Source organism: Aptenodytes patagonicus, chromosome 14 (assembly GCF_965638725.1).
Source record: "Aptenodytes patagonicus chromosome 14, bAptPat1.pri.cur, whole genome shotgun sequence".
Classification (NCBI taxonomy): Eukaryota; Metazoa; Chordata; class Aves; order Sphenisciformes; family Spheniscidae; genus Aptenodytes; species Aptenodytes patagonicus.
This window is the reverse complement of record NC_134962.1, coordinates 4,096,646-4,109,944: the sequence shown is the minus strand read 5'-3', so window position 1 is coordinate 4,109,944 and position 13,299 is coordinate 4,096,646. Positions and strand designations below refer to the sequence as shown.

At 54.0% G+C, this 13,299-nt stretch overlaps 1 protein-coding gene across 1 annotated transcript in view; it reads right to left on the bottom strand.

The window, feature by feature from the left end:
• Window positions 1–13,299, bottom strand: part of LAMA5 (laminin subunit alpha 5) — a 95,991-nt gene that overhangs the window by 14,444 nt on the left and 68,248 nt on the right. The window contains exons 24-49 of the mRNA XM_076352359.1: window positions 13,140–13,282; window positions 12,932–13,038; window positions 12,045–12,198; window positions 11,526–11,686; window positions 10,835–10,943; window positions 10,206–10,303; window positions 9,473–9,674; window positions 8,928–9,054; window positions 8,594–8,733; window positions 7,668–7,783; window positions 7,166–7,377; window positions 6,728–6,932; window positions 6,347–6,491; window positions 5,628–5,768; window positions 5,066–5,227; window positions 4,784–4,885; window positions 4,615–4,698; window positions 4,120–4,350; window positions 3,442–3,555; window positions 3,028–3,155; window positions 2,724–2,804; window positions 2,064–2,278; window positions 1,396–1,496; window positions 715–895; window positions 290–433; window positions 55–206 (exon numbers count right to left, since the gene is read on the bottom strand). Of these exons, the coding sequence (XP_076208474.1) occupies window positions 55–206; window positions 290–433; window positions 715–895; window positions 1,396–1,496; window positions 2,064–2,278; window positions 2,724–2,804; window positions 3,028–3,155; window positions 3,442–3,555; window positions 4,120–4,350; window positions 4,615–4,698; window positions 4,784–4,885; window positions 5,066–5,227; window positions 5,628–5,768; window positions 6,347–6,491; window positions 6,728–6,932; window positions 7,166–7,377; window positions 7,668–7,783; window positions 8,594–8,733; window positions 8,928–9,054; window positions 9,473–9,674; window positions 10,206–10,303; window positions 10,835–10,943; window positions 11,526–11,686; window positions 12,045–12,198; window positions 12,932–13,038; window positions 13,140–13,282 (3,755 nt within the window). The remainder of the gene's footprint in view (window positions 1–54; window positions 207–289; window positions 434–714; window positions 896–1,395; window positions 1,497–2,063; window positions 2,279–2,723; window positions 2,805–3,027; window positions 3,156–3,441; window positions 3,556–4,119; window positions 4,351–4,614; window positions 4,699–4,783; window positions 4,886–5,065; window positions 5,228–5,627; window positions 5,769–6,346; window positions 6,492–6,727; window positions 6,933–7,165; window positions 7,378–7,667; window positions 7,784–8,593; window positions 8,734–8,927; window positions 9,055–9,472; window positions 9,675–10,205; window positions 10,304–10,834; window positions 10,944–11,525; window positions 11,687–12,044; window positions 12,199–12,931; window positions 13,039–13,139; window positions 13,283–13,299) is intronic.

Here is a 13,299-nt window from a genome sequence, read left to right as displayed (position 1 = left end):
AGGCCAATGGGCCAGGAAACATGGGCAGAAAGTGATGTTAAACCTTCCACGTACAGCGACAGTTGCCATAGTGCTGTTGAGACCGTGGAGGCGAGCCCAGGCGATGGAGCTGGTGTTGAGGTTGACCAGCTGGCTGCGAATGGAAGGGAAGGACATCTCGATGCTCTGCAGATCCTCCAGCAAAAGCAGGACACAGCTGTCGCACACTGCCAGGGGAACGGAGCGGTCAGCACAGGGCCCTTTCCCGGGGCTTCCCTCACCTCCTTCCCCAGGACTGCAGGATACAGACCTTCACACCTCATGCTGTCTGGACCGTTTGCCACGGGGATCTCGTACTCGTGCATGCAGACGTCGCACTGCTTCCCTGTCAGCCCGTTGGAGCAGGTGCACTCCCCAGTGCGCGGGTCGCAGGAGCCCCCTCTGCACTCGCACTCTGCCGAGTTTAATAACAGGGAAACGCCCACGGCATCATTTTGTGCTGTTGCCACCCCGGAGGGAGGGGAAGTGGTGGTTTTATTCCAGCTGTGCAATTGCATCCCTGCTTATCTACATGCCACTGCTGGGGGTTTCCCTGTGCAACCTAGCAACATGCACAGGAACTCAGATAGCAGTCAGTTGTTTTCCACCTTTAACAATTCAATTAGCACACGTGCCACCAATGCTTTGTCCCACTCCTCCATGTGCGGGACCCAACACCCGGGAAGCAGGACTCACTTGTACAGCCGCTCTCGCTGAAGCCCCAGTAGCCCGGGGCACACTGCTGGCAGCGCGAGCCGCTGACGCCAGGCAGGCAGCTGCACTGGCCAGTCTGTGCATGGCAACTGCTCCCCACGGCACCGACGTCGCAGTCACACCTCTGGCAGCCGGAGCATCCCTCGAAGCCGTAGTACCCATCCTAGGGAAAAGCAGAACAGTGGGTGCCCTGTTCAGCAAGAAGGCATGCGTGCCTCCCTCCTGGGGCAGGCCGAGGCAATGTGGGACCCCAGTCTTGCTTTTTAGGAGTGTTTTGACCACCACAAAACTCCTATCAACATGGCAAAGATGTGGAGCTGCAATAAGAGTCCAGACAGACCGCAGCACTGCCCTGCAAACCTGCCCTTGCCCTGCAACACCCACACTGGGTGCATGCAGGGAAACGGGGTTTATTGCAGTTTCCCAAAGGGTACCACATTATTGCCCAGGCTGCAGCTGAACACTGCCTCCATTGCTTGCTGCCAGATCTTTAATAGGCTTTCACCATGCATAGGCAGCTCATGCAAATCCCGTCTTAACCACCTGGCTGCCAGCGCAGCTTCCAGCGCCGCTCTGCTCACAGGCCTGGGGATGACACACCGGGGCTGCCCCTCGTCCCTGTGCCAAGGACAGGCACCATCCCAGTATGCAGACGGCCCTCACCTCACAGCGGTCGCAGTGCTGGCCCGTCACTCCAGTCTTGCAGAAGCACTGGCCGGTTTGTGGATGGCACGACTCTGTCCCACAAGGCGAACAGTTGCACGCTGCCAGGGAAAAATACACCCAGTTATATGCCAAGGAGGCTGCTCAGCCACTCACAAACCTTATTCCTGACAGGGAATCCTATTTCTCCCTTATCAGTAACAGTCAGAGCAAAGACAGAGCCTCCCTCCTCTTGGATTTGCTCCTGCCGACAACTTATTCCCATGACACCTGCCCAGGGCAGATTCCCTTTTGTGACTGCAATTTGGCTGCTGTTCCTCAGAGGGAGATGAGCAGTGCTGGGAGTGGGCTGTGCAAACCCACACTCCCAAGGGAGTGCCAGCACCACTGCTGCAGTAGTTGCTCAGGGCAAGACCATTCCAGCCTGGGTGTGGTTTGGCAGCTCGCATTTGAGGGGTGGATTGGAGGTTATGGAGTTGTCATGCTGGAGGGCAGGTTTTTGGAGTTGTGTTTTTTCTTATTATTGCCTTTGGAGGATGCCTGCAATGTGTGCAACCAAGCGCGTGACTCATCGGGCAATGCACAGCCTGGCTAAGGTGCTGAACATGTCCACGGTCGGTCTGTCCATCTTCCCCCCCCCCCCAGTGCTTGCTGCCTGCCCCACTCACGTGTGCAGTTCTTGGCTGCCACTGCATCCCCGTAGTAGCCAGGGGTGCAGACCTCGCACCGCGCACCGGCCGTGTGGTGCATGCACCCCGTGCAGGCGCCTGTCAGGGAGTCACAGCTGCTGAACAGCATGTTGGGATCCGTGTTCCCGCTGCAGTCGCAGGGCTGGCACGAGCTGCCAATCACCAAGGGATTGCCGTAGTATCCTGGGGCACACCTGGAGAAATACGGCAAGTTAAAACACAGCCAGGCATTGAGGGGGATCCCCACAGCTCATGCTGGCACCATGCTTCAGTCTTGTGCAATTATAACAGTGCAAGCATCCAACAGTTGTAACTGCTGCAACCCTCAGGGATCTCAAAGCACTTTGTGTTTTGCCTCACGGTACCCCTGAAAGGTGCCTTTATACAGACTGCAAGTCAAGGCAAAACACAACTAAGAAATACACCCACAGTAACACAATATATCAGCAGTGGAGACAGCAACAGGGCGTTTGCAGGCTGAAAAGGATTGAAAGAAATCCTGCCAGAGCAAAGCACACAAGGCAGAGCCAACCGTTTCCTTTGCAGTCTCTACTAGGACAACTTCACTTCTGCCACAGCAGTGGCTGCACAGGAATTGGGCGTGCACGGCCTCAGAAACATGGGTGCCATCATCCTTACCGCTCACAGTTGGGTCCAGCATAGCCAGGCTTGCAGAGGCACTGCGTGTTGGAGCCCTTGTGGACACAACCGACAGCAAAACTGAAATGACAAGGGGTGAACAGGAAGACGCAGTTACCTCTGACATTGTGCCGGGGGAGCTGATCACTCGGTGTGGGCTGCTGGGGCCTTGGGTAAGAGGCCATGGACAAGGCTGGCATTGGGACACCCGCCAGTGCCAAGCCAATGCCCCGATGTGGCACAGTATAGTTCCCAGTGGTTACACAGTGAAGCCAAATAGACAATCCCACCCAAGGGTGCTTACTTGTTGGAGGCAACTGAAAGAGGGCACGGACATCCAACACACTGTAAGGGTTCTTCGGCAGAGTGGCTGCCCACGTAGCCATCCTTGCATCGCTCACAGTGGTCTCCCTCCGTGTTGTGCTGGCAGTTCTGCAAGGAAAAGGCAGGCTGCAGGCTCAGCACTGACAGCAAGAAATGATGGGTTGCACAAAGAATTCCCCACCAGATATCTGGATGCTTCAGTCCTTCCTCTTTCCCAGAACTGTCTTTCACCCTAAGCTGACCCTGAGCGGGACCACTCCTGAAATGGCACATGCAGCTAATGCTCCAATTCAGGCACAGTCCTGCCAGCTCAGTTAGTATGGAAAGAGCTTTTTAATCACATGCTACAGACCTTATAACTCCAAAATATCACGCTGCTTCACTGTTTACTTACAAGGCATATCCCAGAGCCCGGCAGGCACTGATCTGAGTGGCCGTTGCAATGACATGGGATGCATTTTCCCAGAAAGAGCCCCTTGGTGTCCCTGTAGTAACCTGGAGCACATTCCTGAGGACAGAGAAAAAGACGGAGATCTGAAAAACAGCCCAATACATTCAAGCAAAGCAAAGAGACTAATTTAGTTTCCATGACAGAATTCCCACAGGGTCATACTGATGGAGAAGAGATTAAAAGCAACAACAAAGATTTTTCAGTGCAGCTCCTTCCTGCTCCTTGTCAGAGAGAAGGACCTATTCCAAGGTACTGCATGCACTTAATTTTGGTCTGCACCACCTGAATGATTTCTCCATCATGCCTCTTCCAAGAGGGCAGATGCAGCTAATGCACCTCTCCCAGGTGCACTGTGCTGTGGTGGGAGGGGAGCCAGGAGCGGGCTGGTGTGGGGGAGCCTGGGAGATGTTGGTTCCTTCCTCCGGCACAACCTGAGCTGTAATTTCAACTGAAGCCCTCAGGGGTTGGCTTGGAAGCTGGTACTCTGGCACCACTGCTTTGCACAAATGTCCAAACCCCGCGGCTGCCACCCACACCAAGCACAAGGGGTGGCTGAGACCCAAAATGTGACTGTTTGACTCCCCCCCCTGCCTGGAGCAGCACGTCTGCTTTCACCCTTACCTGGCAGGAGTCCCCCTGGTAGTTAGCTGGGCAAAAGCACAGCTCCACGTTGCTGGCGCGGACGCCTGTAGCTGTATCTGTTGCCATCTCCAGGACCACACGGCGCAGGGACACGGAGGAAGAGAGCTGGGAGAAGAGCGCCCGGATCTGCAGCTGTTCCAGGTTTGCCAGCACCATCATGAGCTCCTCTCTAGACACAGGGTTGTGTGTCTCTGTGTGCCTGAACTTACCCTAGTGGGAGAAGACCTGACATTACTGGCAGGAAGCACAGGCACCTGAACATCCACAGCCCAGCTTTCACTTCCCTGCTGCTGAGATGTCTCCCCTTTGCACAGGTAAAAAAGCCCCTGGATCTTCACAGCCAGTTCTGCTGCAATAGGCAGCACCTAAAATACTGAGCTCAAAGCAATTGTCCCTTCTGTCTACATGCTAGTCTTGTCCCTTCAGTAGCATCCGAGCATTTAACTTGGTACACACTTGCGTGTGCAAACTCACCTCCACCAGCTGCAGCTGGCCTTCATGTACCTCCCCTGGGGAAGGGTAGGTGCCTTCCAGAAACATGATGCTCATCTGATTTCCCTGGGAAAAGCAAGGAAGGTGTCAGTCACCACCTCATCCTGCTCATGCATTAGCAGGGGGCACCAAGGAATTTCTCGGGTTGCACCTTCAGGATCACATCCGGGCGGGACTCCATGGGAATGAACACGTCACCCCTCCGTGGGTCAGAGTGAAGCTCGTAGCGCAGGTGCCCACCGTAGGAGGAAACCTAAGGGAGAGCCAAATTGCATGTGTTGCTGCGAGTCCACACCACTGAGCTGGGTCAGAGCTGTCCATGTTCAACCAGAGTGTGAGCAATGCCTGCATGTCAGCGGGCATGCTGCTGGCACACCTGTTGGTGGGGTCAGGGATGTGCATGACTGCTGGTCCAGCTGCCACTGGCTCTTACCCGGTCCCCGAGGTAGGAGCTGGGTGCAACCCAGTAGAGCTCCTGGTAGGCATCTGGGAGGTTCTTGAGATCAGCACGGAGGAGCTGCTCCTGCAGGCTCAGAGTCGTCGGTACCTCCTGGCGGTCACTGCTCAGCAAGAGCCACCCATTCATGTCGACGAACTGTGGGGGAAGAGCAACCGTAGATCTTCTGGCGGAGCTACAGAATGTATTCGGGTGCTGATGCTTCAGAAGAGCAAGTCCCAGAGCAGCAGAAATGATGATAACAGGCTCACAATCTCACATGCATCCTGATAAAGCCACTAGAAAGCTGAGCACCACCCCTGCCTCCTGCCTGGCACAGTCCCCCCACGCCATGATTTTCTACCCTATGAGACCCTAGAGACTAAGAAAAGGGGCTGAAAGCGGGAGATGGGCACAGGGAGACAAAGATAACCCTCCTCACAGTGTATCTTCCAGAGGGGTAGGATTAACGCAGGACAGAGACCCGCGGGCAGCAGGGAGCCAGGCAGACGGGAACACAACTGAACTGCAGGCTCTGGTGGCCCCCGGGCCCTCTCACCTCAGCTCGGTGCTTCTCAGCACTGCGGCAGCGATCAGTGGCACCAAAACAGAAACACTTGGTGCAGCCCTTGGGGTTGCCGGCATCCAAAGAAAATGTCCCCAGGCGGCACTGGTCACACCTCGGGCCCTCCACATTCTCCTGGAAGACAAGCAAAGCTCAACAGCGTCAGCAGCTCCTCACTAGACCTTAGCGGAGGACAGAGACAGCCCTACGAGTGATCAAAGCACAACGATGTGATGCTGAAAGACGATTAAGCGGTCCCCGAACATGTTTGCTTGCACACCACCATCAAACATTAAATTCACCTGGAGAAAGCACTTGTGAGCCCTGCAAAGGGGCTGGAGCAGGTAGCTCAGCAGCAGTTTAGGTTACTCTGCTGTCGTCACACAGAAGCAGGAGGAGTCAACAGGGCTTTACCTGCAATGGGCTCTGACATGGGGCTGGACTCAGACTGCCTGTCTCCGCAGTGACAGCCCGAAGTAGGCCTTCATGGCCAGGAAAGATGGGGAGAAGGAGTCTTTCAGGGTGCTCTGAACCCACGACCACATAGGGTGGGCTGGCTGCAGCTCAGCACACAGGCATTCTCCTTCTCAAGCTCTGCTCCCTCCCACCACACCAGACACCCACAGCCTCCCCAGGCTGAACCAGCTGTATTGCCAGAGCAGGAGAGTTGAGCCGAGCAGAAACACACCACGTGAAGGCATCAAAGGACTGACCTTGCAGTGACACTGCCCCGTGACTGGGTCGCACACGCTTGCTTCAGTGCCAGCCTGGTGGCAGTCACACCGCCAGCAGTTGGGGTAGTGGTAGAAGCCAGGGGCACAGAGGTCACACTGTCGCCCTATGATATTGGGCTTGCACCTGGATGGGACGCAAGAGCCGCAGCATTAGAAACCTCCGCCTTGTGCTGCTGTGCAGGGAGCAGCCGGGCTTTCAGAGCTTCACCCGCACCGGCAGGGACACAGTGCTGATGAGGATTTCCCTGTCCTGCACATTTCCTCTCTGCAACCTGCCGCAGAGACCACTCCAGAGAATCACTCCAGCAGGGACCAGGGATGCTGCCAGACGTGCCCTGCGCTGGGACAGGGCTCCCTCACCTGCACTGCCCGCTGTCCACGTCGCAGCCCGGCTCTGTCAGCTCCTGCACGCCGGGCCGAGAGCAATTGCAGTCCTCACAGCCGATGAGGGGATGGCAGCCGAAGGTCTGGGGCTCGCAGACGATGCACTCCGGCTTCAGGGTGTGTGGAGGGCAGATGCACTGCCCTGTCACTTCATCGCAGAGACGTGTCCCACAGTCGCAGGCTGGAAGGGGCAGAAAAGGGGCTGTGTTTGGGGGAGCAAGACCCAGGCAGCCCACGGAGAGCATGAGGCAATGGATGCAGAGCTCAACTGCTCTGCGGGCAGCTGGGCTGTTTTCATGCAAGTGGAGCCATTACAGGGCTGGAAAATGCAGCCATTTCTCAAATCAGCCTCAGCCCTGTAAGAGGCAAAACAGCAAGTGCTGGGAAAGCAGAGCAGGAGACGGGACAACTCACGCCTGCAGTTGGGGAAGCCCCAGTAGCCGGTGGCACAGCGGGAGCACTCTCGCCCGATGACATTGGACTTGCAGGGACACTGCCCGCCGAAGGGCTCACACTGGCTGCCCCGTGCCCCTGCCTCGTGGCACCGGCAGGGCTGTGCCCCGTTGTTGTAGAAGAGGGAGAGAGAGATGGCAGAGTCGCGGCAGAACCTCGATGATGTGCTGGGGCTGCAGGGGAAGGCAGGAGGAATCACTGGGCTGCACACTCCCACAGCCTCCCCACCACTCCAAAATCCAGCAGGATCTCCTGCAGCAACAGGTAGTGAATTAGTGGGAGGGACAGCCCTGTGACACTGAGATCCCCCAAATACTCACAGGTTTGGTCATTAGATAAGGAAAGCCTTAACCAGATCCCTCCCCTGCCACACACAGGGCCCATGAAGGGAAGGGGTTTTTGCTCCCTGAGGAGTGTGCAGACCATGGACAGCAGAGCAGCCACCCACAGCCAAGGGTCTCACTTGATGTAGAAGCTGTTGATGCCACAGCTGCTGATGAAATCGTAGGACTTGTCCAGGGGTTCCTCCTGCAGGTACTGAGAGCTGTAGCTGTCTTCAGGCACCACAAGGATGTAATCCTACAAAGCAAGGACAAGATGGGTGAGCCAGGCTCCTTAGCTGAGCCACACAGATGCAGTCCAAAATGAGCTCACTCAGAAGCCCAAATGCACCAACTTCTCATCAGCTCATCCCTTGCTGGGACAGAACATAACACACAAAGTGCCCAAGTACTTGAAAGACCAGCATCTATCTCTCTATTAGGGTCTGTCCATCAGGGTCCATCTACTCTAATGCTCCATGTGGGAACTGGCACTTCTGGAGTTCACTGGAGTAAAAAAAGGCAGGATACCCCAAAAGGGCAGCACTGGCTGTGCTTCAGCACAGAGGCAGGCAGTCACTGTCATCTCAAACTCCTAGACATGAAGGCACTTGGGTTCCAATTCTGTCTTTTAGCCATTTATCCAAATTTTGGTCAATCTTCTAGTCCTGCTACCTGAGGATAATAAGGGCTACCTGCTCCCATGATGAGACCTGCCTGGACAAACAATGCTATGCAGGTGCAAAATATTGCTGGGGCAGGAATAAGGCTTATTCTGGATTATCACAAGCTATGTGTGCAAAGCAACAGCTTCAACTTCTGCCTTGTTTTGGTATCAAAACCACACAGTGAAAAATAACTGTCATATACAGATCCTGTCTCTGAGAATTCTGCCCTCAATTCTACACCACTAAGGTTGCAGATTGCAACTTTCTAGGGTAGTTCAGAACCTGAGTGATGGTGGGAAACATTCCTGTAGTCCACAGTGACAAAAATCCCCAAGGACAAACTCCGGCCCTGCTGGAGCCTGGTCCAGCTTGCCCTGGGAGCTTCCTGGAGAGAGGCTCACCAGCCACAGCTGCTTGCCCTCTGGCACTCGAACAACCACAGTCAGATCATTATCAGTAACATCCAGGATAATTTGGTCCTCGGAAACTACCAGGCTCCGGCACCCATAGCCATGTGGGCAGAAAGTAGCATTGGTCTGACCTGAAAAGACAACAAACATATTGGTCCCACATTTCCCTTGCAGCCCCCATCACACCCTCCCAGTTTGGAAGAGATGAGTCAGTCTCACTTCATCTTTGCACTCCTCAGGGAACCCGCAGTTACCCTCTGGCAGGAAAAACTTTCCAGGGCTTCTGCCTACCAGCAGCTTCCCCCAGGTCCCCTGCTCTTCTCACCTTGCCAGATACGCCCGCCATTGATTAACACTTCCACAGGGAAGGTGGGATGGTTGGGCTGGTAGTAGTGTAGGATGAAAGCATAGCGTCCCAGGGTCTGGATCCGGCTGTTAAACACAACAGCAGCCTGGCCCAAAACAGGAGAACAAAGAGACAAAAACCCACATCTTACGGCTGCACTCACAGCTGGGATATTTTTTTATTGTTGCACAAATTTGTGCTCTTAGTGCACAGCTGTCAGGTCTTGAGACTTTTGGTAAATCAATCCCCCTCGTCTCCACACTCCCCCCTCTAATGATGCTACCTGCAAAGCTTTTCCTGGGAGCCCAGAGAACCAAGCAGGGTGGGATGGAGCTAAGACAAGACAGTCCACAGGAATTACAGGTTCAGTGACAAGTTTAAAGTCCTGATTAAATTCTGAAAATGCTAATTGCTAAATTGCTAATTGCTAAAGCTACTGAATAGAGAAGGAAGACTTCTCTGTGCCCCAGGTGTCTGGTGTCACAGCACCAGCAAACCAGCCCAACCCATACCCATGCCACTACCTGTGGTGGTTGCAGGAGGATGAGCTCTGTGGTGGGGTCCACCGCTGTAGGAGGCCGAGGTGCAGGCTCCACTGGGACCCCGGCTGGAGCCATGTGGACCGCCTGAGCCAGGGGGACATCAGGAGCGATGGGCAGAGCCTGGCCCCCCTCCAAAATGATCAGCTGAGAAAGCTTCAGGAACCTTGAGGGAACACAGGAGCTGCTGCAAGACAAGGAGAAAACAGGATGTAAAGATCTCCGACAAGGAAAGAGAGAGGCTATGGGGGTCGTGGCAGCAGAAGCAGGCCCTGTAACACCTGGCAGATTATGAAGCACGCCTGCCGAGGGAGAGCTTTCTACCAGGACCCCTGAGGCTCAGCAGGAAGAACAGGAACCTTGCACAGGCTAATTTCTGTGCAAATATTGATTCAAAGCAGTGTCAAGAATTCAGGTACAGTGAGTTTCTCTTGCTGTACGTGAGCAAGTGCAGGAAAGGCTATTCAGGATGACACTTGAGTGTCTGCCACAGGAGGCAGTGTGGTGTTCAGGTAAAGGACCAGCAGCCTGACTTCCAGTCCTTACTTCATTGCTGCCTGCTCAGTGGACACGGGCAAGGCGCTTCGCCTCAGCCACAGATTTCTTTTTCCTGGGTCAAGAACTGAAAAGGCTCCAAACTTGAGGGAAGTGGGGTAAGCAATTGCTTTTGGAAACAGCCACATTCATGCTAAAACCCTGAGGGACCTGAGACCCTTACCTGTTGGATGAGAACGTGCCGTGGACACTGATGCAATGCACCTTTGGCTCAATGAACTCCACGGTGAACTGTGCAGCAGGTATGAGGTACACTTTGTGCTGCCGCACATGAGAGAGAGAGAGAGATGGCTGGTTACATGACAGTCTCTGCCACTGGGAGCCTACAGCAGTTTTTGTGCCCACCAGTGATCAAGGCTGTCCACAGTAAGCACCTCCTCATCAGACACGTCAGCTAATGCATGGCAGGTCACGCCTCTCCTTACTGCCCCTTCTTCCTTGGCATAAGCCCTAAGGTGTTTAGAAGCTCCACATATTTATGGGATTGTTTTATATCCTTGGCTAAGCAACTTTGAATGCCTTCAAGGTAAAATAGAAAGAAGCACTGCCACACTGCTGCAGAGCTCCCTCTGCAAAGAGCAGCTGCTTCTCCCCATCTCCAAAATCCCAGTCCCATGATCTACTTCAAAACACACCACTGACCATGTTCTCCACCTTGGACTGCTCATGACATAGACTAAGATCTAGTATCCAGTCCAAACAGGACTAGAAAACCCTTCTACAGGTTAGGTACTGCTCCTGCCTCTCCTCCTCGCAACCTGCAAACAGAGCTGCCCTCGCAGGGAGCCTTACCAGGAAGAAGTCAGCCAGATCAGAGGTGAACCGAATGGTAGCCTCCGAGGTAAGTTCAAATGTTGCCATGCGGCTCTGGGAATCTACAGCAATCCCTCGACAAAGGAAACTGTAAGAGAAACACAGATTTTGAAGCCAGCCTTGAGCCGGGTCATGACCCATTTCTTGTCTTGCCAGCTATAGGTCCTGAAGGTATTTATACAAAGTGCCTGTAAATCTTTTGATGCTTTTTCTGGCAAGTCATAAGAGTGAGGTTTCCCAAGGACACTCCAGACATTTGTTTCCTACTGCAAAGGTTGCAGTCTGAAGTCAGACACTTTTACAGTAAGGCAGAGGGTTTCACCCACACCAACAGCTTCAATAAACCTGCTCACAGGCCATTCCCTAAATCAGGGCCCCTACCAATGTACCCAGCTGTAAACGGGAGCAACAGATTATCTCCTGGCAGAGGCATTAGAGGACTACATTGGCACAGGTAGTGTGCCAGGGATGCCATGTATTTCCCACGGATAGACAGTCACTAAAATCCATGTCCAGCTAGAATGAGTCTGGACATACACAGCTTAGATGTACAACGCTGAGGCATTGCTTTGTTCATGTGATAAAGCAGAAAAAGCTCAGCTGGGGTAGCCTGTCCTTGCTCTGTTGGAGGAGGACCAAACCCCTTTCTCTGTCTCAGAGCTGACCATACCTGTAGACACACGGGTAGAAGATGAATGTAGCCTGCTGCATGGTTAAATGTGGTGAGCTCACAGCAATGCCCACCATCTGCAAAGCATTGGTGTTGGCATACTCCACCACCAGCACGTATTTCCCAGGCTGGGCAACAGGCAGGGAGAGCTGGACTTCCACCTGGAGGACAGAGAGATGACTGAGTGAGGGTCTCCTGTTCCACCACCTATAGTGAACATGTTCAGGATGCCTGTGCTACAAACCAGCCTCTTCTGCAGCTGAGGGGACAACGGGCCAACTCTTACCATATACCACCCGTGTCCTTGCAAGCCCTTTGCATGTGAAACACTGCTTTTGGGTGCCTTGAACAACAGGGCATGCAAGCACACAGCTGCAAGACTGATGGGGCAACAGGGGGGTGTACATGGGTGCAAAGCCCTTCTGCTAATCTGCCCAGGTGTATGTAAAGCACCAGATGGGAGCAGAGGGATGAGTGCCGCAGTGCCCATGTGAGGGATGAAACAGAAGCGCCACTCACATCAGTGCCGCTGCATGTCGCCATCCGGGGATGGGAGGGGCTGAGCTGCTCTGTGGGACACACTCTGGGTAACCGGTTGTCCAGCCTGCATACCGCATCCACCCCTGACGCAGCAGGGAAGCCGTCCACAGACAGGTACTTATACAAGAGGCAGCTAAAAACATTAAGAAAAAAATTGCAAAGTATGGTTGTTACATCGTGATTGTAAGAGTCAAGAGCACCCATGCAGCCTGATCCCAGCAAGATTTGCAAAAGGCTTTGGTCCAACACGAAGGCTCCACTGCCCAAAGGAACATCTCTGGTTAGTGTGGAGCAAGAGGTTCTGTATTACAGGACCCATGACGGCAGTAACAACAAACAACAACTCCCCTTGCAATGTGCTTTATCTTGGGGACCATTGCTATAGTGGAGGGGACAACTGGTGTCCAGAACACAACCAGCCTTCCTGCCAAGATGGACAGAGAGGTCCTGAGCAGAGCAAGTAGATGCACTGAGATGCTCTAAGCACTACCAGACTCTGCTCATTCATTTTAAATAGTCCAGCAAGACCTAACTCATTGTAGCCATCTTCCAGGGCTGTTGACTAACATGCAACCCAGCACTGGGAACCCAGCCTAGCAGAGGAGAGGGCTATGGTCTTACTATGTGAGTTGGCCCTCCAGGGTCCATGAGAACACACAGACTGACTGTGCCATGGATGAGATCTATGCGTTGGCTTTCTGGGACAGCACAGGTTCAGCGGGCTTTATCAACCATGGCAAAGTGCTCCACTAAGCAGTTTTATTGCATCCAGACCCTCACAGTGTGTGGACTGTATATATTTCTTAACCCCAGGCCAAGAGGAGCTGAGTAGGTCCCACACAACACAAAGACGTGGAGATCCTTACTTCTGGGTGGCTTGTTCTGGGGCTGGCTGGTAGGTACATGGCTCCGTGACCTTTAGCTGCAGTATTGGAGCTTCATAGTATGAGCTGGGTAGCAAAACCAGATAGTCCTAGAAGGAGAGATGGGAGAGTTGGTTATGTTTGGGACACTTGCCCCCAGGGAGCTGCTGAAGCCCCCTGTGGTGGATGGAGCACAGGGGCTAGTCCTTACCAGCAGCACACCCTCTGCTTCAACAACCAGAGACCAGGTGTTGGGGTTGAGTACGAAGGGCTCCCCAAAGCTGTTCTGGGGGACGGTGACAAAGGCTGGCTCCGTGCTGGGAGCAAAGACAATCTGCTTGGTCTGCTCTGTACCTGGAGTGGGAGGGATG